The sequence below is a fragment of the Tenrec ecaudatus genome, chromosome X, assembly GCF_050624435.1.
Source record: "Tenrec ecaudatus isolate mTenEca1 chromosome X, mTenEca1.hap1, whole genome shotgun sequence".
NCBI lineage: Eukaryota > Metazoa > Chordata > Mammalia > Afrosoricida > Tenrecidae > Tenrec > Tenrec ecaudatus.
The window spans coordinates 126,384,881-126,412,486 of record NC_134548.1 but is presented as its reverse complement, the minus strand read 5'-3'; the positions used below and the strand labels follow the sequence as shown (position 1 = coordinate 126,412,486).

Sequence of the window (27,606 nt, the reverse complement as noted above, 5' to 3'; positions counted from 1 at the left end):
GGAAAATGACAAGACTTGGTCTCACTTACTTTAGAAAATTAATCAGGAGGGACCAGCCTCTGGAGAACATGTTGCTTGGTAGAGGCGTCTGACCCTCAAGCAGCTGGATTGACAAGGGCTGTAACAATGGGCTCCGGTCCAGCGAGACTGAGGTTGGTCCTGCTGTATGTGTCAGCCAGCACCCAGCATGCCTTGCCACTTGCACTCTGTTACCAAGCTGAGTCCCAGGAGCTGGATGGGGAGCTACCTCCAAATCTGATCGCGACCACTTTGCTGCAGATTTAACCCTAAATTACAAAAGGTCCATTAGGGAACTCTTCCCATAGAACTTTACAATGATTCATGTCTGGGGCCTATTAGCACTTCCTGATGGAGCTTTCTAGAGTCTAGGAAGCCCATTGCATCAGCTCTACTGTCTTATGGGGTCCGAGTCGGCAGTGAGTTTGGTTTCCATTTGATACTTCCAATGTCAACAATTAAGCTTTTTATGGGCCAGTGAACTTGTTAACATCAGGGCCAGCTTTTTCAAATGAGGTGGGCTCCTGGTGGCCAAGGCCAGCAATTTGAAACCACCAGCTGCTCTGAGGGGGAAAGATGAGGCAGGCTGCGGCAGCCTCAGAAACCCACAGGCTTCCTGCGGCCTTGAAGGGTTGCCGAGATGGAATCGACTGGATGGTAATGGAGTTGACTCCACTAGACTCAGTTAGCTGCCATCAAGTGGAGTCCAGCTCGCAGCACTCCCCTGTGGGTCAGAAAAGTTCCCCATGGGGTTTTCAGGGTGGTGACCTAGAAGTTGTGACTAATTTGTGTCAGCCAAGGCACTTCTAGATGGGTTTGAAGTGCCATGTGCTTGGTGTATGCCACAATTACAGAAAATGTCCAAACCCAGCCCTCCCAGAACATTCCTATCATTGGCAACTAAGCTCTGGTGTGCACAGGGCTGCTAGACCATCTGGCTCTGGAGTTTATTTACTGAGAACAAATCGGAAGACAACAGTTCACACCAACAGCCTTACATCATTTATTGTTAAACTTGATTAGGAAGCAAAAAACCAAGGAATAAACCAGATTATTTGCCAATATAAGTTCAAGTCATCAGATGGGGACAAAATTTGAGCCTGGGAAAATGCAGCCATGCGTGCCACCCTTCAGGGGGCTCCTTACAGCCCCAGCTTGGTTCTTCTCCAATGTCTTCTCTTGGAGTTGTACCTACACAGAGGGAAACAGCTTGTTACAGTCAGTACCAACTCCATTTACCCACTAACAGCTTGGATTCATTCAGACACTGGGTCTTGATTCTAAGCCCCCCTTTTCCTTTTTAGAGGACAGCAAAATGGAAGCCCCCTCCCCAATTTTCATATAGCTCAACACTCCCACCCCCAGAGCAATAGCGTGGCCAGGAGCTACTGTCAAGTCATAATTGTACGTGCTAACCAGTCATGATCTCACCGGAAGAGGCAAAACCAGAGCCGGCCAACATGGCTTTTCTCTCAGCAGGATAATGGCAGTACTTCCACAAACTGAAGCACTGTAATTGCAGCCTGCTTTCAACACAAATCACCTTTCCAGCTCTGAGACCACCCTAAGCCAAGGGCCCTTGGGTAAGTCACACCAGGCTACTCCAGCCAAACTGGGCTGGGCTTCTAGGCAGTGCCTTCATTCCTCACAACCAACGGCAAGGGAGTTCCCAGCTGTCGGGGCAACTGATGCTCAGGCTGAGCAAGAGGGAAAAAAAGGGGGGGCAGGCACAAAGGTTTTGTTGCAGGCCCAGGAGTCCTGATGGCAGTGATCACACACTGACCTGCTTACTGTAGGCCAGCAGTTCGAAACCATCAGCTGCCCTTCAAAGATGAACCTTTCTACTTCCAGAGTCTCAGAAACATGGGCAACCCTACTCTGTCCCATAGGGCTGTTATGAGTCAGCATGGACTCAATGGCAGGGAGTCGCTATGGAGAACCACGATACTCTCACAACAGTGACGTCTAGAACAGTGGTTGTTCTCAACCTTCCCAATGCCGCGACCTTTTAATACAGTTCCTCATGCGGTGGTGACCAACCCCCAACCCATAAAATTCTTTTCGTTGCGACTTCATAACTAAAATTGCTACTGTTATGAATCAGGTGACCCGAACTTTAAAATCTAGTTTCATCTAACCCCTATACAATGAGAGCTGTACCTCTCAAAACCAAAACCTGTCTGGATCACGTTCTCTGGCAATCTGGAGGCTGGGGGAACCCCCTCAGCTGCTGCCCATGATCATCTTCAAACTTTAAACCAAAAGCACTCGCTGAAGGCCTCAGAACCAAACAACTGTTTAGCTTAACACACACAACCCACTCTGCCTAGAACATTATGTTCGATTAAGGACTAGCTCCATGGAAGCAAATCGACAACTAAAAAATGTTCGCTCCAAACTTTAGGGAGCAGAGTTTCTGTTACAAGGAACAACTCAAAAAAAGTGGTACAAGAAGGAACTGGATTGCGGGTAGCCTTACCTGATTTTATTACCGGTTTTCATTCGAATCCATTGGGGAATGGGCCGATTCTGCTTCTGTTTCTTGGCCAGGAATCTCTTGATCCTGAAAGTCTTATGAGACGACTGGGATGGGAAAGGAAAACCCATTTAGAAAGACCACCCAGCTGATCCAGTTAACATCCCGTCTGAGGTTTCAGTGCACACCAAACCGTAACCTCAGGTGAAGCACATTAAGTGTGCCCTGTGACCCTGCTCTGGAGGCGGTCAGCCCAATCCCCAGCGCGCAACTACCAATCAGAGGGCAGCGACAGCGCAGCAAGGAGTGGCTAGCCTGCTGCGCAGACCACATGGAGGGAAGCGAGTGCTAGCGCAATTGGTTTCTTGGGAAAACAGCCGATTTCAGCTACCTGTAACTGCCCATTATTTCCAAGCCCATGAGGCCCAGGGCGCTACTTTGTAAAATGGGGATTGGTTAACTACTTCCAAGTGCCACGAAGATTAGACACGCACCGTGATATTTAGCCCACTACTCCGCCCTCCTCACCACCTTGGCAGTGAATCCCAACCTTTAGCGTGTATTTATTAGGCCGGGTGTTTTTTTCTCTCAATTTTCCGTTGTGCCTTTTTAAGGATCCGGGTCGCTCTTCGCCCAGCTACCTCTGGAATACTCTCCGGCAATCTGTCCCAGTAAACCCTTGCATACAATGTGACATGCCGGCGACAACCGTCCCGCCTAGGCTTCTGCCAATGAGTAAGCCACAAAAAGAACAGAGGAGCACATGGAACCCCCCGCCCGCATGCCTGTACCAGGCGCGTCCACAAGTGGCCGCTCGGGTTCCTAGACGAAGTGAAAAAAATGACGACTAGAAAATCCCACAACCCTGCGGCTGGCTCCTCCGAGTCAAGTTACTGGTTTTCCTGCCTCAACCCAGCAGCCCACCTCCTCCTCTCGCACCCGGCCGAGTCACACGGTCCACGGGGAGGCCTCGATTCCGTGAGACCCGATTTCTCTCTGGGCCCCAGAATCACCATAGAAATTCGGGCAATGCAGAGAAAGAGACAGAAAGGTGGGGACTCCTGCAATCAGCCTGGGCGGCGGCAGTTCCACACTACTACCAAACTCCACCTTCTCTTGGGGAGATATACAAAGGGCCCCCGCATCTCGCCGCCCTGGCATGGTCTCTGGTCGCGGGAACCCGCCACGGACGCCGATGGGGGCCGATGCACTTACCATGGTGAAGTCGGAGCACCACCGCACTCAGGGTGGCAGAGAAACGGAGAGAGGGAGGAGAGGACGGAAGTGCGTTTTTGGGCGGGTTAAAGAGGGCGGATCCTGGGAAGTGACGTTGCAGTCCGGCCCGGTCTCCAAACTGTGACGCGATGGGGCCGTGAGAAACTGTGGTCACTATGTGAAATTGAACTTGCTTTGATTCCACTGCCACAAACAGATGGCCTCCGGAATGGTCTAAGTTTGAGAGGGGTACCCCTGTTTGGGTGTAAGAGAGAATCGTAGTAAGTGCCAACGCGTAAGCCCCTCCGGCTGCAGAGATAGGACAGAGGGGAGAGACGTCACGCTGAAGGACGTCGGTCCTTTGCACGGAAGGAAGCGCGGGCAGGGGCACTGTCTGAGATCTCTGCGGAGACTTGCCCATGTAGCTGCTGCTCTTTTTTTTTTTTTAGTATATGTGCCGCCGAAGCGAGCACGCCCATGTAGCTTCTGAAACGAACGCTAGGGGGAGTGGAGGGCTTCCATCTTTGCAGAAGAGCTGCCAGGCCACCAGGGCTTCCAAGCCAAACAATAGTCCTATTAATTGAATAAAAGCACCGGGGTGGAGGAATGTACTCCTTAGAACAGTCAACCATCCTAGACCAAAAGAGGTAGATAGTTGCTGAACAGAGCTCCGAAGGCAGGAAGGGGCAGGAAAGAAGAATGGAGGGACCGAAATCAATGTTAGGAAACAAAATGTGGGAATTGTAGAGTGGAATACTAATCTGTTCTGTAAACTTTCACCCAAACTACTATAAAAACGACCACCCCCCTCCAAAAGAAAACAACACAAAGAGCAAAAACAAATCCCCTTCTTGAGGCCTTTCAGCTCTCACCTATGAACATCATCTCCCCATTCCCTGAATTTTTCCCCTCTCACACACCTGCCCTTTTCTAAGAACACATCTTTTTCTTATTGGCTGCTTTTCTGCCCACTTAAATATTAAGCCCCACGAATTGTCAATTTCCCTCACTGGTGTAATAATCCCAAAACCTCGGACATAGTTTCCCAAATTTATTTAGCCTCCCACCCTCCTTTCAGAAGAGGATCTACTCAGTGCCCTACTGAAAATGCAAATATATATATATATATTTATTTATTTATTTATTTATTTATTTATATAAACCCCAATACAGGATAAAGTTTACGTTATCTGCTTGTGCAACACCCTCTGGCTCATTCCAACACCTCCAAAGGAGTGGGGTCACCGGTTTGGGGAAACGCTGTCTAGAACATGAATGGCACATGGCATCCGCTTGAAAAAGCGAATGAATGAATGATGATGGCCTGAATTTAGTGGCAGAAGGATACAGAGGACCAGTGTGTAGATCTGAAGGGTAAGGAATCTGGAGGTGTTTTTAAGGCTATGATTCTTCACACTCTCTTTTTTAATGTATTTATTTTTCTTTTGGTGACAGAATGTTACAAAGACAAACACAGTCGATGTAGGATGTAGTTGCACAGCCCCTCCCAGCAAATCAAGTCCGTAACGGTTTCCCATAAAACTCTGCCCATAGACGTGGGGTTTCTGACCCCCCTTACCCCCGCCCTCCAGCTTTCTTTCCTTGCCCCTCGCCTAGACCACCTTGTAGTCATTACAGTCTTATCCTTTGTTACAAAAACATTTTTATTTTTTTGTTATGATAATGGTGTCACAAAATATTTATTTTTATGGGATTGCGCACATAATGTGCTCTAATTTTGTCCATGTCTTATGGTGTTTAAAAAAGTCACCATTGTTTTTCAATGATACATAATCTTCCATACATTGTTTTTCAATGATACATAAACTCAGGATGTATCTGACTTTATCCATTCCTCTATGGTCAGGGCTTTTGATCAGTTCCACCTTTTGGCTATTATAGAAATTGCTGCAATAAATATGTGTGCCTATGTCTGTGTTTTGGTATTTCTTTAGGGTGTATACCAAGGGGCAAGATTGCAGGAACATAAGGTATTTGCACTTGTTTAAGGAAGCAGCATACTGATTTCCATAGCAGTTGTAAAATTTTACAATCCTGCGTCAATCAGGCTCCACTGATGAAACACAATACTTCCCTGGTTCCTTGAGGCTTCCTCACTCCCCACTACCATGACCCTAGTACTGCCTTTCACTGCGGGCTAGACCAGAGCACGTGGACAGGTTCAATATGACATAAAAGCTCACAACACACAGACTCCAAGAACAGGAATGGGAGGAGCGATACCAGGAAGGCAGGGGGAAGGTGAGGAGAGGAAGGGACGAAGGGGTAACAGATCGTGATGATTGACACATAACCACATCCCCCTCCCAGGGGGGACGAGCAACAGAAACCATGGGAGAGGGGAGACAGCAGTCGGTGTAACGTATAAACATAAGTTATAATTTATCAAGGTTCCATGAGGCAGGGGGGTGGAAGAAGGGGTGGGGGAGAGGAACTGACGCCAAGGGCTCAATAGAAAATAGATGTCTTAGGAAATAATGATGGCAACGTTATGTACACATGTGCCTGATACAATTGATGGATGGATTGTTGCAAGAGCTGTAAGAGCCCTCAATAAAATGCTTTTACCCCTCCCCCGAAAAGAATTTGTTTCAAAGGATGACATTGATTCTGCAGCTCCGGGAGATGAACATATCTGATCACAGCACACGGGAGCAGATGAAGGGGCAGGAGGAGAGAGTGGAGCACAGCCTGGCCCACCAGGCTGTGAGGATGATGTTCCTAAGTAGAGCAGCCAGTCCACAGAGAGAACATGGCTGGCCCCACTATGAGACATGATGCCCCTCAGTGACTAAGGGCGATACAGGGGACAGCACCGGAGACACAGTGTGGGAATTGCACCTGACCTTATCCCACCACACTGAAGCAAAGCACTGGGGGAGTGCAGCGGAACAGCAAGGGAATGGAGTAGCAAGGTCCCCAGGGAATGCTGAAGGTGGACTTTGGGGCCAGGGCGTGGTGCCCCAACAGACTGAACTAGAAAACGCTCCTAAGGGCCAGCAAACGATCCTTGAACGAACTACAAGCTTTTCTTTAGTGAAGTGTTTTGTTTTGTTCTTTGTCAGTGGTTTGTTTTTGTTGTTTTGTTGTCTGGTTGTATACTGTTGCTTTGTTTTCCTGTCTTGTTTTCGTGCATGTTAGTGTCTCCACAGGTCTGTCTGAATAGGACAGGCTGGATGAACTATCTGGAGGAAAAACAACGGCACCGACAATTCCGGGGGGACTTGGGGTGGGTTGGGTAGGGGGGTAAGGAAGTGGTGTTAACAAACACAGGGACAAGGGAACAACATGGGACCCAAAATGGTAGTGAGGGGGAGTGGTAGGCCTGGTGGGGAATGATCAAGGGTAAGTTTGCGTAGAGAAGATGTATAGCTGTAGCCCAGGTGGGGACGGAGCATGGTAGTGGGGCAGGAGGAAAGTCAAGGGAGATGTAGGAAGGAGCTGGGAGTCAAGGGGCATTTATGGAGGTCTAGACAAAGACATGACACATGCAAATATATATATGAGGATGGGGAAATAGATCTATGTGTCTACATTTATAGGTTTAGTATTAAGGTGGCGGAAGGACCTTGGGCCTCTACTCAAGCACTCCCTAAATGCATTAATACTCTCTTTTATTAAATTTGCACTGTATGATGCTCACTCTCCCAACACAACTGCTGAAGCCAAAGTGAGTGAACAAGTAAATGTGGTGAAGAAAGCTGATGGTGCCCAGCTATCAAAAGAGATAGTGACTGGGGTCTTAAAGGCTTGAAGATAAACAAGCGGACTCTAGCTCAGAAACAACAAAGTCCACATGTAGGAACACACCAACCTGTGTGATCGCGTGGTCCCGAAGGGATCAGTTATCAGGCATCAAAGAACAAAAAATCATATCATTGACTGCACACCTCCATGATACGATCGCTGAAGACAAACGGGTACATAAGCAAATGTGGCGAAGAAAGCTGATGGTGCCCGGCTATCGAAAGAGATAGTGTCTGGGGTCTTAAAGGCTTGAAGGTGAACAAGCGGCCATCTAGCTCAGAAGCAATAAAGCCCACATGGAAGAAGCACACCAACCGGTGTGATCACGAGGTACCAAAGGGACCAGGTATAAGGCATCATGCAAAAAGAATATATATATATATGTGTGTGTGTGTGTGTGTGTGTGTGTGTGTGTATACCATAGTGAATGAAGGGGGAAGTGCAGAGTGGAGACCCAAAGCCCATTTGTCGGCCACTGGAGATCCCCTCACAGAGGGGTTTAGGAGAGGAGATGGGTCAGTCAGGGTGCGATGTAGTACCGATAAAGAACACAGCTTTCCCCCAGATCCTGGATGCTTCCTCCACCAAACTACCATGATCCGAATTCTACCTTGCAGGACTGGATAGGGCAGAGGTTGTACACTGGTGCATATGGGAGCTGGAGGCACAGGGAATCCAGGGTGGATGATACCTTTAGGACCAGGGGTGTGAGGGGCGATGCTGGGAGAGTGGAGGATGAGTGGGTTGGAAAGGGGGAACTGATTACAAGGATCCACATGTGACCTCCTCCCTGGGAGAGGGACGGCAGAGAAGGGGGGGGGGGAAGGGAGACTCCGGATAGGACAAGATATGACAAAATAACGAGTTACAAATTACCAAGGGCACATGAGGGAGTGGGGAAAGGGGAGGGAGGGGAAAAAAAAGAGGACCTGATGCAAAGGGCTTAAGTGGAGAGCAAATGCTTTGAGAATGATTGCAGCAGGGAATGTATGGATGTGCTTTATACAACTGATGTATGTATATGTATGGATTGTGATAAGAGTCGGATGAGCCCCTAATAAAATGTAGAAAAAAAGAGAAACTGATTAGGGCAAAGAATGTACAGATGTGCTTTATACAATTGAAGTATATATATGTATGGATTGTGATAACAGTTGTATGAGCCCCTAATAAAATGTTTAATAAAAAGGTTTTTAAAAAATCTACAATCCTGCCAGCAATGTGTAAGCATTCCAATCTTTCTACATCTTCTCTAGCAACTAAAATAAATTTTGCTGCAATTATCAGTAAGGTGGCATCTCCTTGTTTTGTCTGTTATTACTGGTGAAGGCAAACATTTTTTCATGTGCTTGTTGGCCACTTAAATGTCATCTTCAGTAACTCGTCTACTCATGCCTTGTTTGTGCCCATTTCTCAGTTGGGTTAACTTGTATTTTTACTAAGGTGTTGTCATTTTCTATAGATTTTTGCAATTAGTCCTTTCTCTCGCAGTGCTAGTTTTTCCCAGTCTGTGGATTCTTTTAACTTTGGATGAGGCATTTTGATTTGCATAAATGTCATAATTTTAGAAAGTCTCAGTAGCCTATTTTGTCATGTGAAGGGTGGACATTTTCCATTGTTTGATATTGTATTTATGCTTTGTATTTGGGTCTTTAAGTTTGTTCCTATTTTGTCATTGATGGTCTTTATTTTTTCAGAATAACTGCCAGTTAATCGATTCAAACTCATGGCAACCTTATAGAATGGTGTAGAACTGCCCTTGTGGGTTTCCAAGGCTGTAACTCTTTAGGGGAGGGGAAAGCCTCATCTTTCTCCAGCTGAGCAGCAGCTGATGGTTTGAATTGATGACCTTGCAGTTAATAGGATGTGTAACCACACCACCAGGGCTCCTTTTATGGTTCTAAAGTTAGGTCTCTACCCAATCTTGAGTTTGTTGTTGTACATGATGTGAGATATGGGTCCTGTTTCATTCCCTAAACTATCCCTTTTTCACATACCCTGGACATACCTTCCCCAAGTCCTGGCACCCCTTGAATTTTTCCCTACTTCCCTTGGCATCACTCCTCTGCACCAGAGCAGCCCATCCCTTGTGAGTGGAAGCTCTAGGGCAGGGATCATGTTTTGATTCCCATATTCTCAGCACATAGTAGGAGGCGCTTTATGTTCAGACATCCATCCTGTCAATATTCCAGATGAAAGAAATCAAGCTTGTTTAACTGAAGGTGACAATGGAATGTCCTTTTCTATTGCTAACAACAGATCTATCATTTCTTCTAAATACAAAATTATGATTGATGAGGAAGTAGTCACCCACCAACCCTGACTCCAGGCCCGGAGCAAAGAGATGAAGTGGAGGAGGCGCTGTTGGAAAACGAAGTCAATCCAATTCCAGCAGGAGGGAGGGCGTTCCAGTCTCACCAGTTCTTCTGGTTTGGGGATTTTCTCCACCAGCCCTTGGCAGCCACTACAATCCTAGACAGTATGCTGGTATTTCTTTCTTCTTGCTTGCTACCGCTGGGCCATGACTTCTCAAAGGACAAGGGCTGGTTTAACTCCTTGACCACCAAAGCCTAGCAGACCATCAGTGATTAATAAATGGTTGCCTGAGTGGAAGAGACTGAAGCAGGGTGTGGCTAACCCAGTGTTGGACTAGCAAAACAGCTTTGGAGTGGCAGCCAAAGAGTTGGGTGGGTAAGGAGGTAAGCCATGCCAACTCATGACTCATGGTTCAAGTACCCTCCTCCTAAATGGCTTCCTTTTTCACCTGCTGTCTGAAACCGACACTCTTGCTTATCACTTTCCTTGGACAGTCATCCTCCCTACCAGAGCGTTTAGCATCTCAACATGTCTATATTGTCTCATTCCAAGTCAGCACCTAACACCTACTATTCCCATTTCCCCATCTCCCACTAATTCTTCAGCTTAGGCTGGCATCTGTTCTGTTCTCCAATGTCACTGGTCATTTGAAGTCATTGACTCCATTGGCTTTATTTTCAGACAAGGCCTTCCCACAGCTTCCAACCCTGCTGGCCATTCCCTCCACTTCTGGAAAGTTTTCTCATGGATTTAAGTAACACCAGAAACTTCTCGTGTTTCTCCCCCTCTCTCGCTGCCTTTGTCATTGTCAATCACTTTACCTGCATACTGATTTGAATGTTCAACGCTAGGCCCTGCGGTCTACTTCTTCTCTTTACTCCCCCACCTCCACTCCCTGCCACTGAGTCCAGGCCCCTGGTTTCCATGGAACCTGAAAAAAATGGATGGATTTCCTGTTATCTCCAGCCCAAATCTCTCCTCAGACTGTCAACATCCATCTCTTCAACAGCTTCCACTGTATTTCCTACTGACCTCCCATACATCCCTCACTGTAGGATGGTTTCTGCCCACATCACGGATGACCTCACTGTTGCCAATCCCAATGAACACTTCCACTTAAAGAAGAATCTCCTTTATGATGGGCCACTCAGGGTTCAGTGTAGCAACAATGAAACTCAAAACTTTCCTCTAGTTTCTGAACGCTTCCTCCCCTCCCAATCATCATGTCCCCAATCCTACCTTGCCTTGCGGACCTCGTTGTACCAGAGGATGTACAGCGGTGCAGTGGGGATCTGGAGGCACAGGGAATCTAGGACAGACGAATCCCTCAACACCAGCGGTGGGAGTGGCGACACCAGGAGGGAAGGGCATGTAGAAAGGGAGAACCGATCTCGGAGATCTATGTGTAACCTCCTCTCTGGGAGATTGGCAAGGGGGAGGCGGGTGAGGGGAGACGCCGGGGAGTGTAAGATAAGATATAATAATTATTTATAAACTGTCAAGGGACCAGGGGTGGGATCAGGGAGGGAGGGGGATGGGGGAAAAAAGGGAAACCGAGCTGATTCCAGGAACCCAAGTGGAAGGTGAGTTATGAGAGTGACAAGTGCAACGAATGTATAAGGGTGCTTTGCTCAATTGATGTATGTACAGATTGTGATAAGAGCCTTATGAGCCCCAATAAAAAGATTTAAAAAAAGAAGAAGAATCTCCTTTAACCTCTCTGTGGCTTGGAACAGTTGACCATTCCTTCTTGTGCCTTGCCCTTCCCTTATTTTAAGACGCTCTCCCGGGTGAGGACTATTCTTTGTCCATCACTTTCCATGGCTCTTCTTCAAGCTGCCTCTTGGGATTACTGGTTTCAAGAAACCAAGGGAAACAGAAAGCCATGACTTATTAAGTAAAGACAATTTGACACCAATTAGCAGCAACAGAAGGAAAAGGAAGCAGCAGGTCAAGCTGTCCTCTGAACATTTTGGCTTTCATGGAACATGAGGAATCAACCCCGGCTTGTTCCTCGTTCGGTGGGCAACATAAAGGCACGATGCCCGTGGAGGCACACACTCCTGGGATTCGCCCCCTTCAAAAGGGCTTAGGAACTTAATTCAGCCAAGTTTAATCAACACACGTAATGCCACGTTTGAGTGCTATTAATATTTATTGACACTCATTACAAAACAAGCTCGAGGCTGCACTTTAACGGGAACAAACACTGGTGACGTTTTCTTCTCATGTGGAGATGGTGTGCACTCAGATCATTTGACCTAAGGTAAGAGAAAGACTAGATTGTCAAGAATCAAGTAAGGACTGGATTTTACCTATGGGCATTACAAAATGCTAACGACAAGCTGAGAGGATACGAAAGAAAAGTCTTTATACTATGCTCACACAAACAATTCACACACTCACACGGATCCTAACATTTTGCAGGAGAATGAAGGCGGTAACGCGACTCAAAACAGATTGGTTCTATACCGCCACGATCTTGCACTATGATCACAAGCGTGTTGCTTCTACACTACACAAACGCAACACTTCACAACTGGCAACATGACAGGGCGAAATCTGGACAAGGCTGCACACGGACTCGGCTTCACTCGAACTTAAGAATACTCAGCTCTGGACGAACAGAACCCTTGGGTTTGAGGTGCAGTTCTCTGGCTTGCGCTCGGGTCAGACATAATGAAGTCCTTCCTGCAAAGTGCACCAGCACGGTACCTCCCCTCCGCCTTGCCCGAGGCTTAGAAATGGATTTGTAGAAACAGCATAAACAACAAAATTGTACTTCAAAAATCTGAACCTGCAATCGGATTCTTGCTTTGACGCAAAACATACTCCTCTTCAATGTACCCCACCAGCACAGCGACCTCTTTCTCTCTATTCCTTTGCCCTGAAGGCACTTCTGGATTGCTTAATTCCTGCTCTTTGGCGGCCCACACAGTCAGGACACTGAAGGCCATCGGGACTCATCTCACTCGTCTCCCCCTTCTTTTCTATGGCTAATACCACTTTCCTGCTTTTTTTCTACTGCTGGCTCAGCAGGTTTGGTGCCATCATCAGTGGCGCAGAGGCGATTTCGGCTCCGGGCGCCGGGTTGGTACAGCTGCATGGCTGGGCGGTCCTGCAGGAAAATGAATGGAGTGCACGTTACAACATTAGGACTAAGCTTTCACGTAGGAATTCCTGAATTAGGTACTTGTAGTAAAACATAATCAAAAACAACTCAGCCGGCACCAAAAATGTGAGGCTGTGGTACAGGATGGCAAGTCTTGATGGGCAGTTGGCTTGCGACAGCCCGCTTCCCCTCCCTCACACCCAGAGAGGAGTAATCATTTCCTCGGAATCACTTTTCTGCCGCAAGTCAATTTTGGAGTGCTCCATCGCCGACTATTCTTAATCTTCTCAGGATGAACTGGAGTGACTCGAAATTTTTTTAATTTAGAAACTACAACCCTCATGGATGCCCCTCCCTCATCTCTCCCAAGCTTCAAAATGCACTGCCACACATAAAAAAATGTAGGAGGAAAATTAATAATAAAGAAAGTAAACGCTCTGAAGTGCAGAACTTCCGAAAGTTGTAAGTTTCGACTCCATGTCTCCAGTCACAAAAAGATTATTTGTATTCTGATGGAGCTACGCGACAGCCAGTGTGAAATCCCTCATGAATCTCCGCAGTTGTGGCTGTTCGGTTCAAGCCATAAAAGTGTGGTTTATGGTGCGATTCTGGCAAAGATAACTGCATAGGTCACATTTTAGAAAACAACAACAACCCAGCATGAACCTTTGTAAACCCTCTCTCCCTGGTTGATGCAAATGTATACAGCTGAAATAAGAATTCTTACTTGCCCGTAAATCTCGAGAGGCAGTAACTGGAATGATGGTGCTTTGGGGGTGTGGCAAGGGAAGGTGGGTGGGGAATGGGGAACTACTAACAATTAAACTGAATGTGGTGATGATTGTACAACTCTTCATAATGTGATTGACCTATTGAATTGCATGATGTGTGAATTATATGAAACTAAAACTGTCGGGGGAGGGGAATCATCCTTACTTTCTGAGTTTATCAGGTGCACAAAGAATGGTCTTAGGACAGCATTCTTAATAGAATGACTCTAGTGAAACCATTTTGTTATTTTCAAACACTGAAACACTAAAACAGATGAGATTCCTATATACTTAGAAAAGATCGGACTCCCACTGTGAAAAGTTGTGGGGCAGTTTGAGCATCGACAATAGGAACTTTAATACACCACAGAGATTTCTAAGTTGATGAATTCTTAAAGACAAAACAAACAAAAACAATGCATTGATATCTCCTAGTAGTTCCTCAGAACATTGGTGACATAAAGGGAAGGGACCAAGTGTTTTTCTTGCCTTTCTTGTACAAACTGCACTTCAGCAGGCTAACCAAATACATCAGGAGGGGTGATTCTTTTTATAAAGGAACTTCACCTAACAAACGCAGAAGGAAAGGCAGAATTATTAAGTCACCATTTTGCAACTCTCAATGAAATAATGAAGCTAGGCAAATTATTAGGAGAAAGGTTGATAAAACACATTTCTAAAGAGATGGGTGGCCCAGGTGGGAGGCAGCGGGTGGGTGGAGTAGGGTTGGGGTGCTTTGCAATCCCCAATACAGCCCCTACCTGAGCCTTCGATATTTTTCTTATATGATCTGGCCCGCTTGCTGGGAGCCTGAGAGGATTATGAGATGCTTTAGCCAACTTGGGGCCAGGGATTGGGCATGGGGCAGGTGATGGGCAGCCGGTTAAGTCAGAGAGAGGGGAGGTTTAGGGGCGCCTCTGCGAGCATACTGGAGTTCTGGTCAGTGATGACGTGACCAGTGTGCAATCTGAGTCTTGGAAACCAGATAAGCTAAGCACAGACTGAGACCGGAAAACAACAACAAATTTCTAGCAGATACATGAGGCTTACCATGCCTGAACCTATTGGTTTTTCTATCATAAAAAGTTTCAAATCCATAGAAACACTGCAAAAATCACACAAGGAATACTCATATACCCCTAACTGTTAAACACTCTGGCCACACTCGCTTTTTCTCTAACACACACACACACACACACACACACACACACACACACACACACACACATTATTATGATTACAGAACCATGAGAATTAAGTTAGATATTATGAGCTTCATCCCTAAATACTTCAACTTGTCTTGCCAAAGAGCAAGGACATTCTATTAGGAATCACAATAAGATGGACACTGATGAAGTCCTATGACACACAAAACAAAATGCCCCACCATCCTAACATTATACGTTGTTAAGAGGATCAGGGGAAAATGGAATGAAAAAATAATGGAATTGTTTTCACGAACTTCTTGAAGTCCTCACTATGCTTCATAGTGTGATATGGTAAGAAGTATGAGGGGGTATCCCCCGAAAAACCAGAACTTGTGTTTTCAAAGCTATGTATTTAAATTTTTTTACAAAACAACCTTATCACCTTCAAAGTACTACTCTCCATTACACTTAATACAGTTGTCAAATTTGTGACTCCATTCTTGGAAACATTTTTCAAACTCATCTGTTTGGATGGCTCACAACGCTTCCCTCGTTTTTTTCTTTGTCAAATCGCTGGTTTCTACATGGTCAAATCGCTGTCCTTTCATATCCCTCTGCATTCTCGGAAATAAAAAGTCGCAGGGAGCTAGGTCAGGTGAGAGAGGTGTATAGGGCAAGTGAGGCATGCTGTTTTTTTGGGGTTTTTTTTTGCCAAAAACTGGCACACTGAGCTGGCTGCATGAGCACGTGGATTGTCGTGGTGGCAAAACTAGTCCCCCGTCTGCCACACATCAGGCTTTTGTCACACTTTACACAATCTTTTCAGAACCTCTAAATGGAAAATTTAGCTGTCTGACCTGGTGGACTGAACTCCAAATGCACTACAGTCAACATTTTAATCCCTTTGGGAAATTGACAGACATCCAGAAAGAGGTTTGTCGTCAATCGACCTTTTACCTTTTTTGCAATGAGAAAACCACTGTACACTTGACTTTTTCCCATAGTGCTGTCCTTGTAAGCTGTGTTCAACATCCCCAAGTTTCACTGGCATTTTTTCTGAGCAGGAAACAATTTCACAGCCACATGCTGCTCTCTTAAATCGGCCACCACAAAAAACATAACTGCTTTTATGAAAAAATTCACTGTGACCAGAGAGAACCTTCTCAGGCAACACTCCTTGGTGCACTAATTCAGAGCAAGTTGATGTTAGCCTAGCAGGAAAATGAGTACTATGAAAGCTCCGCTTCGCCCTGTGCAATTCTTTTTTTGGGGGAAGGGGGGTTACCCCTCATATACGGAACTACCTCGGAAATGTTCTTGCCCCGAACTTGCATCTGAATGTCATTAAGATCAACAGAGCTTGAATGGCACAAAGCCACCTGTGGGCACTTCTGTACAGAGTTCACTAGCTGGGACAGAGACTCTCAGGCTCACAAAATCGAAAGTCTTTACCAGTTTGCACTTGGCAGAAAACGCTGGCCAATGCCTGTCTTAGATACATCTACTCAGCCACACCGGAGAGGAAGATGGCAAACACCACAGCACCAAGGGGTTTCTACCACAAACAAATGGTAGGAAAGGGGGGGGGGGATTAGATGAAGAGAGACTTAAGAGATGTTTCAAGGAAATGCAAATTTGTAAACCTTGTTGAAATCCTTTCATGTAAAAGACATTCATACAGGGAATCCAGGGCAGACCACCCCTTCAGGACCAGTGGTGACAGTGGCAATACCAGAGGGTGGAGGGAAGGTGAGGTGGAAAGGGGGAACAGATTACAAGGATCTACATATAACCTCCTCCCTGAGGGACAGACAACAGAAAAGTAGGTGAAGGGCAACGTTGGACAGTGTATGATATGACAAAATAATAATTTATAAATTATAAAGGGTTCTTGAGGGAGGGGGGCAGGGAGGAAGGGGGAAAATGAGGAGTTGCTACCAAGGGCTTAAGTGGAGAGCAAATGTTTTCAGAATGATGATGGCAACAAATGTACAAATGTGCTTTACACAATGGGTATATGTATGGAATGTGATAAGAGTTGTACGAGCCCCCAATAAAATTATTTTTTAAAAAGACACTCATGAGATCATTGGGTAAATTCTCAACACTGACTAGATATGTTATCAAGGTATTATTGCTCACTGTCTTTGATGTGAACATGCGAATAGGGTTGTATTAAGAAGATCTCTTTTAACTAAAGAGAAGGGCACATTAGTCCAGTCTCCATTTCTCTCAGGGTTCCATATCCCAGCACTCTCTCAAGGGAAATAATGATTTAATATTATCAGGTCCTATCTCTCTCTATATACACACACACGTATGTGTGGATATGCATTCTATACATGAATATATATAAAACACAATAATTACCAACATGACATTTTTCATCTGCAAAATTTAGTGACATAAATTGCATTAATCACATTGTGTACCACCAATATCTGTTACCGAGATTCACATCACTATATCAACAACTGAAAGCTTCCTAAATAATAGCTCCCCATATTTATCTCCCCCTTTGTCCCTTGTAATGACTAGTAACCATGCATCTGTGGTACACACATATACACACAAAAGAAAAATGTTGCTCTACAATAATACATTGAAAGATGGGCTGGAGGAGAACAGACCTGAGGCGGAGAGTGAGCGGACGGGTGTGGAAATGTGCTGGGCACAGGGGGCTCATTCGCTACCCTCCCTACTGTTGTGTGCCTCTCAAATTTCCACAGGACACTGTCCATGCGCAAATAAACAATGTGGTCACCACCACCAAAAGCTTTCAGACCGTTGAAATTCCTTTTAAAAAATACTACAACAAACCATGAGCGAGCTCTTTCCTTTACATCTGCAGGGGGTTAAAATACCAATAAACAAAGTCTTCATAAAAACAAACTAACTCCCCCGTCAGGACTGGGGTCCGGTGCGGAGTGCCCCTTGTCCCTGGAAACAGGGCGTGGCCGGAAAGGCGGCCGCCCCCTCGCCCGTCACGCACCGAATGTTCGTGAGGAGCCTGGTGCTAAACCATTCATAGATGACCTGCTTCTGGGTCGGGGATTCGTACGTAGCAGAGCAGCTCCCTCGCTGCGATCTATTGAGAGTCAGCCCTCGACAGAAGGGTTTGAAAAAAAAAAAAAACTAACTAAAAAACTAAGTCTTCATGGAAACAAACAAGTTTAACCAAAACCAGCATACCTTGTTTCTTATTCGGTCTCTTTTAATCACTTCCTCTTTTTTCTCAGTTTTTTCGGAGCTGCCTAATGTCTCTGCACTTTCATTCTTTTTTCCTTTATCACGAAATGCTTCCTTCTCCTTCTTCATTTCTTCATCCTTTCTTTTAAAAGCCTTCTCCTTCTCATAGCGCTCCTTCTGCCTACGGCGTTCTTCTTCCTGCCTCTTCAGCCTTTCTCGCTCCCGGAGAGCCCGCTCTTGATCTCGTTCTCGGTCATAATCCCTCTCCCGCTCTCTGTAGTCTCTGCAAATTTCATCTTCAGCCCTGTAGGAAAAGCAAATGTGAGAATGAACGTTCAAAGATCTTGTAATTACAAATGCAGGAATATTCGGTTTCTTGCTTAGCCACTGCGGTGAGGCTGCATTTTCAGAGCACACCAAAAAAACCCCAAAGAAACAGAAAAATAACAACAAATGCTAGCAAGGGTGCAGAGACCAGAACCTTTATACTCTATCGCCCATCGGGTGGGACAGTGAAACAGTGAAAAATGATATGAGGCTTGCTCAAAAAAATGGAATATAAATACTACATGACCTAGAAATCCCTCTCCTTGGTATATATCCTAGAGAAATTAGGGCTACAACAGGCATAGACATGCACACCTATGTTCATCACAGCACTTCACAACAGCAAAAAGGTGGAAGCAAATCAAATGCCCGTAAGTGGAAGAATAGATAAATAAATTGTGGTACACCGACTCAATGGACTAGTCCACAAGACCAAAGTATAATAGTAAATCTGTAAAACACATCATGTAACATAGATGAACCTGGAATAAATTAGTCCATTCACAAAACGACAAATATCGCATGCGAGCATTATTCTAAAGCCTCAAGAGGAGGTTTCCACACTATAAGATGATTACCAGGCATGGCGAGGAAGAGCAGGAAGGGATGGTATGGGCAAGAGGGTAGATAAATGTTAATCTGGGTGGAGAAGGCAATGGGAAATAAAAGGGTTTGGCAAAAAATTATGGAGGCAGACAGGACACTAAAAGTTTTGCAAGCATCGAAGGCAACAGAGGCAAATACTGTTAACACTCAATCCTGTAGTAGCAGTGACCTACAAATAGATGTTTGGATAGATCCAAACACAAAAAACAAACTCGCTGCCTTGGAGTCGATTCTGACTCATAGTAGCTGCCCTACGGGAAAGAGTAGAATGCCCCCTGTGGGTTTCCAAGACTGTTAATCTTTATAGGAGCAGGCAGCCTCATCATTCTCCTGTGGAGTAGCTAGTGGGTTTGAACTGCTGACCGTGTGATTAGCAGGCCAAAGCATAACTCACTACACCACAACTCCTTTTTTTCTTTTGGGGTAGATACACAGGCTAATTAGGTATAAGAGAGTAGGATTATACTCACTAATGCATAAAGATTTCAGAAGACATCTGCCTGCATATATTTACCTGTACTGCAAATATACTCAGTGTGTAGGAGCACACAGGGTGCAAAGCTGCCAAAACGTTTCAGCCCAGGTCAGACACCATGAGGGAATGATTCACTGGACCTTGGGACTGAGGATCATAGTCTCTGTGGGACATCAAGGTCAACTGACAAAATACCGCTAGCTCACAAATGTGCTCCACCCTACTTGGATGAGTAACAACTGGGTTCTTCCAAGCTCATGAACAGCTATCTGCAGTGCAACTATTGATCTCTCTCCGTCTAGAGCAAAGACGAACAATGACAATGGCAAGGCAGAAGGAAAGACATTGGGTCCGCTGGACTAATGGGCCACGCAAATATCAGCCTCTTTGAAACCAGAAGGAGATGGTGCCCAACGACCATTAACAACAGCTCTGAAAAGGAGGTCTTGGAGAGAGTGGGAGAAGACTGTGGCACAAAATTGCACAGCATAAAAGAGACCAAGCTGGTTGGTTGGATAGACTTGAGGTTTACAGAGTAAAGCACATTTACTCTGTAAACCTCTCCCTAAGGTAATGTGAATTTGAGTAGAAAGTTTAAAAACATTCATAGAAACAAGGCAGTAAAAAATAATGGAATGTTTCTACACACGCCCGTGTGCGCACGCGCACAACTACTACTACTGATGTTTACATAAAAACAGCAATCTAGAATGATTCACCCAGATTAAGATATTAGTTTATTTGAAATATTCCCTTTCTCCTCATCCTCCCTGCCCCCAGTAAAATAAGACCCCCTAAATCAAACCCGTTATCATTAAGCTGATTCCAACACACATTCTGATAGCATTGCTTTTCTTGATTCAGGCACATGAGTAGGACATAGCAGCAAACCTAGCTGCCATCTAGAAACATGTCCAACTCAGACGTATCAAAGCGCCCTTAATGACTGACCTCTTGGGCTTTTCATCTTTCAGCTCCATATCGGGACGCTTGGTGATGGTACAACTCGGTGCACTGGCTCTTTCATCATTCAGGTTTTCTTTGTCTAATTTCTTGGGCTTTTCTCTTTTGTCCAATTCTTTTTCGTCCCCCTTTTCTGGCTTCTTGAGCAGCTTTAAAGCAAATAGGTTAATTTTTATTTCGAAAAGTAGAACATTGCTTCTTTTTAAATTACAAACAACCCCCACAATTTACTAAATATTTAAAACTCAGGATTATAAGAAGGCCCCCTCTATCTACAGGTGCCCTTAAACTTGCAGGTGAACAATTAGTGCACAAGAGTAGTGATGTGCTAAAAAGGCTGCTATGCATTAACGTGAAAGTGTTATATATGCAAATGGAGCAGCGTAATCACTTTGTGGCAACAGGATCAAGACTTCTTTGGGCTCAGGTAGGTCGACCTTTCAGTGAACCAATGCACCCTTCCAAGTATGTCTTCTGCAGCCAATTGGCATGTGGATAAAACTTCATGTGGAAATGTACCACCAATTTAAAAGGCAGGGTATACTTCATGTTAGGCTGTTTTTATTTAGTACTTGGAGTGACAAATACCTTGGTCACTAAAGGAGAGATCCATTGCAGAAAGAGTTTGCCTTGAACCTGAGAATGATCTACTTTCTTGATGGTGGAACAATTGCGTGACCATCAGAGACAAAGAGCAAGAATTATTTGGCATTTGATTTTAAAATTCCAAATGGCTTCTACAGCGGAATGGAGTTCCAGCTTGACTGAATAGCAACTCTTTGCTCGTTATTTATACAGATCGATATGTACACTCATACGTATGAGAGGGCTTCAAAAGTTTGTGGGCAAATTCCATTTTTCTATGAGCTTATTGAAGCCCTCTTGGATATATATAAATATACATATAAATTCATACACATATGTATATATACACACACAGATAAGTGTTTTATCAAATCCAAATTGCTAACCAGACAGCTCCTTATTCTGACCACTGCTACAAATCTCTCTAAAATATCCACAAGTGCTGGATATTCAGAGAGATTTTAGGCAAAATAGAAGTATTGCAAATCTCAGAGTGAAGGCAACAGACAAGTCTTCAAGCAAAAGACAAAGCACCAACAAGAGACTTAGGCATGAAGCACACACACAGCCACTGCTAATGGTGAGGCCGAGCTGAAAACTAAGAAAGCACCAATGTTTCAAAGGGAGAATTCCATGTTGCAGCTTTATAATGAACATCTGTATCAGCAACCAAGATGTTCATTACTCTCACAAGAACATGAATGAATGTCCTAGTATGGCTAGCTCAACCTTCTTTCTGTCTTGGTAATAATAAGGGAAAGCAAGTCAAGTCACTAGTGACATGGCAGACAGAGATTGCAGGTGGGTGTTAAGATGTGAACCATTTTCCCCTCCCCCACAGTCCCTCAGCATCAATAATAAGCCCCACAGAGACGCGGGAAACCCTAGTCACATAAACTGCTGAACTTTCAATAGGTGAAACAGGAAGATCCATGCCACCATTTCTGAGATTGCTCTCGGACAGTTTCCAAAGCACCAGGGCAGCCACTCCCCAGGAAGCTCCTTGGAGCAAGCACTGCCCAAGCCCTAGTCCCAGAAGGGCAGCTGAGAGCTTGGGATGCTCTACAGGTTTTCCTCTTCTAAATGCAATGCATAGACCAGAACCTGCTCCTCAGATTCCCTGCTAGATGAAAAGATACCACAGGAATCGCATGAGAGAGAAATCCAAGCTGTTTATCTCTTGGACTCCAATAAAGCGGCCAGTTATGAGGCAGAGAAGGAGATGAGATATGGTACATTGTTCTACGTTGCTGGAGCTTCTGGGTACATGACAGAGCATGGGGAAGACACCTGGGCTTTCTGTTGAAGCAGGTGTATAAATAGCTCAGCTTTTAAGAAGACCCAAGGGGCTTTCCACAGGTAACACTACCACCACCACCAAAAGGACTTAAGACCTGTGTGTATGACATGATACTAGGTGCTCAGTATCATGAACTTGGTCCTTACATTTTTCTGATTCACAGCTTGTAACAGAAACCTGTGTACCTGAAGACAGTGGAAAACAAACAGATGAGGCAACTTCATGTATCAAATATGAAGGCAAAGCTGAATACAACCCATAAATAATGCCAGCCAGCCCTAAGCCCTTATTTACGATGAACTGAGAGAATAGTTAATACCCCAATTAAAAATGACCCCTGATAAAAACAACATAGGTCTGCCCTAAAGAACGGATCACCATCCTTTTAAATGATTTTAACTTGTAAATTTAATAGCACTGTGCAGAAAATCTTTTTTTTTAATTGGTTCATCTCCCTCCCTCCACCCCCAAACCAGAACCAAAACCAACCTCTATTTACAACAACACAAGATGCGTGCATATCTAAAGAAAGAGATACATGCGATTTTCAGGAACATGCAGTCTGGTACATGTATTTTCATACCTTAATCTTTGGTTCTTCCTTTATTTTGTCCCTTTCTGGAATTTTGTCTATCTTCTTTAGCCTTTCTATATCTTTCCTCTTTCGTTTCTCCTCTTCTTTCCACTTACGTCGCTCTTCTTCTCTTTGTCTTTTTCTTTCTATTTCCCGTCTCCTTCTTTCTTCTCTTTTTTCTTCTCGCATTCTCTAGGAAGAGAAAGCAACACACGCCTTCAAATGAGATCATTCTCAGCAAAACCTTAACCAAGTCCCGAAGGCATGGTGGGCCCCCACTACACTGGATCATCTTTCCTCCCTGCCTCTTCAACCCGACCCCACCCCATTTCAGAACCTGAGAGAGGTCACCCAGTGCTAGCCTGTTCATTCCGGAGATCAAGAGCATCATTGAGACAAGCGAAGGACTCTCTAGGTTTGCAAAAGTGAATCCCTTTCTGGAAAGGGATTCCAACAACCAGAGGGAAGAAGAGGGCCAGAGTACGATCAGTGAGCCAAATCTGTAAGGATTGACGGTAGAAGAGCACCTATTCTTCCTACAGACCCCCAACGCTCTGAAAGCGTTCAGAGAATGTCAACCACGGAAATAAAAAGTATTGAGAAAACTATAAAATCAAAAGGTTTACCTGCTTGTTTTTCAGGAAGCTCAAAAGTGGGGTTGTCTTTTTAGCTACACAAATGTAAACAGATTATTAATAATACTTATCGACCCCTAGAAAGGATTTCATTTTCTGACATTCCCTGCCACCCTCCCAGGGTGGAAAAAACACCCCTTAAGCAGAAAGTTCCCAACTCTACAATGAGAGGCTTTACAGCATTCTCTTTTCACTGGTCAGGCTGAAGATACTTTTAAAGACGCGGAAAAGCTCAAATTCAGACAATGAACAATTTTCCTAAGAGTAATTAGTGATGCTGGTGAGAATTAAGTACAGAGAGCATTGTTTGTTTAACTGATGGCATATGAACGAGGCCAACTGTCTCTGGGAAGAATTTTGGGCAGGGGAGTTAAATACCGAATCCTCTTGACCCCTTAATTCCACTTCTAGAAACTGATTCTAAGTGAATTCTCTGAGACGGTTTTATCTGATACAGTCATGAAAGCTGATTATTTAAGGGTGCGTTTCAACATTCTGCGTCATGTTACCAAGCCTGGACTCTAGAGTTTTGAACCCATACTTCCGCAGGATAAATTGCTCAAAGTGGAAATCCGGCTGAGCCCCCGACTGTGCTCACGCTCTGCAGTACTGGCACAGGAGCAGCCCATTACAACGGGAAACAACAGCCAAATGAGAATTTCTCAGGAGGATTTCAAATTTTGTGGAAAGTAACAATTGTCAGAACATTAACTTTTTATTACTAGAAAATATTAATCTATCTTCAAAGGCTTGGCAATACACAAGGGTCCCGTATTGGTCTTTGTAGTTTCTACTTATGTTACATCAGTGTGGCATTAAACAGGTCACCTAGAACTAATTTCTCTCATCTGGTCAATTCACCTCATTAGACAGGGAGGGAGGTAATAGCATTCGTATTTGACAGCAGGCTAAAGAGTCTCAGAGAAGCTAGCCAATTCCTCAGCCAGGTCAACCAGCTAGCAAGGGATTGAAAGTGAGAGTCAGAGCTAGGTATTCTGATTTTAAAAAGCCATTCCCTGTCATTCTTTTTGCTGGCTTACCGATTAGTTCTCTATTTTTTGCTTCTATCTCCTCTAACAGTGTCTCTGGAGTAGAGGTCATCTTCTCGTTGTCTGCTGCGTAACTTTCCAAAAACTTCCTATACTCTGGATCTAAATGATCAGTTAAACAAACAGAAAACAGAGCTGACTTTAAAACACAATAGGAAATACTGTACTATTTGAGATATTTTATTTATCACACAAGAGTTTTATACTTCATGGAAGATTGAAAATAGATAAAAACCCTATCCATGCAAGTCAGACTATTGCGGGCTCCACAGGTTACTTACTACGAGGCCTTCTGCTGCTGGTCCCCACACCATAGGAAAAACAGAGGTGGCAGGGAAGACAAGGATGCCACACATTAGAACAGAACCCCCCGGGATAGTGCCTACCTCGTCCTTATTTATGTAGTCTTTTTGTTCTGAAACAAGCATGACAAATTATTAACATTTTCAGAAGCCCTGGTGGTGCAAGGGCTGAGCGCTTGCTTGGCTGCTAACCCAGACTCGAGACAGATGTGCAGTCTGGTAGCACAAAGGTTTGGTTTCACAGCCAGCAAGTTGATTCAACTCAAACTGGCCCTACTGCCCCTGTGGGTTTCAATGTCTGTAACTCTTTAAGGGAGTAGACAGCTTTGTCTTTCTCCTACAGAGCACTGGGTGGATTCCAACTGCTGACCTTGAGGTTAGTATCCCAAGTCTTAGACCACTAGTCTTGGAACCCTAAAGGGTGGTTCTACTCGGTCCTATATGGTCACTGTGATTCAATTCAGAATTGACTAGACAAATGTTCATTTTACACAGTTTGCTTTTAAATGTCAAATTTACCAAAAATACTTCATGAATTCAATGCAATTCATATCCAAATCCCACTACAGTTTTTCAAAGAACCGGAAAAACGCATCACCAACTTTATATAGAAAGGAAAGGAGCCCAAGATAAAGAAAACTGTTAAAAAATAAAAACAACACAGGAGGCCTTTCACTCCAACTTTATAACCTATTAAATAGCCACAGTAATCCAAACAGCCTGATAATGGCACGACAGATATGAAGACTAATGGATTAGAACCTAGAATCCAGAAATATAACCAAGTATCTATAGACACGAAATCTTTGATAAATGGCTAAAATGCAACAAGTAGGGAAGAGAGAGCTTTGCTAACAAATAGTGCTGGAAAACCTGGATCTTCACCTGCCAAACAAAGCAGTATCCATCCTTCACACCACATACAATTATGAACTCAAGCTAGATCAAAGACCTAAATATAAACCACAAAACCATAAAGACCAACAAAAAAAAGTAGGGACAAACTTAAGGACCTTAAAACAAGGCATAAACACACTACTGAACATAAAACTATTCACACGAGAGAAGGCAAAATAAAGGACTGAGACCTGCTCAAAATATTTCTGTATGGGTATACCCCACTTTAAACGAACTCAACTGAGCTACGACAGATCATTTTTATATGATCTTTCTTGCCATGGTTTTTATAACTCCCAACACTTGACTAGGACTATGCAAATAAGGTGTTTGTGGCCCAAGAAGGGGAATGGACAATTTGCTAATAATGCAATCTAAAGTGTACAGCACCTTTGTGGGAATAGTCACTAAACTCACTCCCACCGAGTTGATGCTTACTCATAGAGAGCCTATAGGACGGAGTAGAATTGCCCCAGTGGATTTCTGAGGCTGTAACTGTTTATGGGAATAGAGCCTCAGATTTCTCTTTCCGGGTGGCAGGTGGTTTTGAACTGCTGACTCTGTGGTTAGTGGGTTAACCCACTATACCACCAGGGCTCCTCTTTGTGGAGACAGGGCCATGCAAATAAGATGCATGGAACCCTAAGAAGGGGATTGGTCAGTTTTTCCACCCTGCAAGATTTACAAGGAGCCATCCCAGAGGCGGAAAACTCGAACCTTCCCACCACCATCAATGAAGAGGAGCTGAGAATGGAGCACATTTTTTGGACTTAGAATCTGAGTTGAGAGCCTCTTAGACCCAGAAGATGGAGAGCTTTAACACTGGGGAAGGCAAGAAGTGTAAGCAGGAGTAGCAGAGAAATAGCAACAGCAGAACCAGAGGCCTGTGAGACATAAAAGTAGTAGTAGTAAAGAAAAAAGAGTGCACTAAGCACGCAGCAGCAGCAGAAGTAGTAAAGAAAAAAAGAGAGCACTGAGCACCCAGCACCTTCAGGCTAGAGGCTTCCTGGCAGAGAAGTCTGTAGGCACTTGTCGGAGGAGCTAAAGAACTTAACACTCTTCAAGCAGGGCAGAGGTAAGAACCAAGCTGAGCTAAGGGCAGAGGGCTGAAAGGCCTGTCTTGAGAGATCAAGAAGAGGACTATTCGGAGAAGGCTGTCCTCAGAGGCCCGAGAGCAACTCTGCATGGCACCAAACCCCCGAGAGAGATCTACACTGAAGGGAGATTTTGCCTACACGCTTCCTGATCTTGCTCCAACATTCAAGTTGTAGCCTATTATTCCTGATCCCGAATCATAACTTGCCACTTTCTAAATAAACCCCACAGCCATGCGGTTATCTGAGAGTTCTGTGCAACCATTGCAACCAATTAAAGAGTGCCATGGGACAGTTGGTGTCAGAATTGGTAGGGGGTGGGGTAGGTTGGGGAAAGAGTATGCCCAACCTCCACCTCACAGGAATCTGCCTTGGGCTTTTGATCTTGCTTCTCCTCCCTCTCTTGTGAAGTTGGAGGTCAGATGAACTCTCTCCCTGCCATTTATACAATATCCCATGCCCTCCTGGACTCAGCTGACAACACTCATTCCGAGCTGAACTAGGGCATATGTGGAGCCTGGATACACCACTGATGGGAATGTCCAATGGTGCAGCCACACTGGACACTAGTCTGACAGTTGCGCAAGAACTTAAACCAGAGTTACCGAAGATGACAATACTGGCAGAGAGGTAAGTATGTATGCACGTACATACTCCTTAGGACTACCAACCAGACGAGACTGGAAGAGAGAAAGCTCAGAAGGCAGGAAGGGATAGGGGAAAAAAAGTTTCAACTAGAAATAGGAAACACAAGGAAGTGGGAAGAATGCTGTTACACTGACGAGAC

General features: G+C 44.7%; 1 protein-coding gene, 1 long non-coding RNA gene and 2 other non-coding genes across 6 annotated transcripts in view; 1 reads left to right on the top strand and 3 right to left on the bottom strand.

Annotated features, from left to right (window-relative positions):
* Positions 1 to 979: 979 nt before the first annotated feature.
* On the bottom strand, positions 980 to 3,890 carry LOC142434504 (uncharacterized). The gene is made up of 3 exons (XR_012781155.1): positions 3,710 to 3,890; positions 2,498 to 2,601; positions 980 to 1,209 (listed from the first exon to the last, which is right to left on the bottom strand). It is a non-coding gene; the product is annotated as an uncharacterized LOC142434504 (long non-coding RNA).
* LOC142435324 (small nucleolar RNA SNORA69) lies at positions 1,419 to 1,548 on the bottom strand. Its single transcript, XR_012781400.1, has one exon. It is a non-coding gene; the product is annotated as a small nucleolar RNA SNORA69 (small nucleolar RNA).
* An 8,052-nt stretch (positions 3,891 to 11,942) lies between the features above and the next one.
* Positions 11,943 to 27,606, bottom strand: part of UPF3B (UPF3B regulator of nonsense mediated mRNA decay) — a 20,854-nt gene continuing 5,190 nt past the window's right edge. For 2 of the 3 annotated variants that reach the window (XM_075538729.1, XM_075538731.1), the window contains exons 5-11: positions 24,518 to 24,628; positions 23,469 to 23,512; positions 22,852 to 23,034; positions 22,415 to 22,453; positions 20,372 to 20,532; positions 18,016 to 18,316; positions 11,943 to 12,911 (exon numbers count right to left, since the gene is read on the bottom strand). In XM_075538729.1, coding sequence (XP_075394844.1) covers positions 12,762 to 12,911; positions 18,016 to 18,316; positions 20,372 to 20,532; positions 22,415 to 22,453; positions 22,852 to 23,034; positions 23,469 to 23,512; positions 24,518 to 24,628 — 989 coding nt within the window. In that variant the 3' untranslated portion in view covers positions 11,943 to 12,761. The remainder of the gene's footprint in view (positions 12,912 to 18,015; positions 18,317 to 20,371; positions 20,533 to 22,414; positions 22,454 to 22,851; positions 23,035 to 23,468; positions 23,513 to 24,517; positions 24,629 to 27,606) is intronic. The other variant, XM_075538730.1, reaches the window with a different exon arrangement.
* Positions 14,613 to 14,685, top strand: LOC142435332 (small Cajal body-specific RNA 18). The gene has a single exon (XR_012781407.1).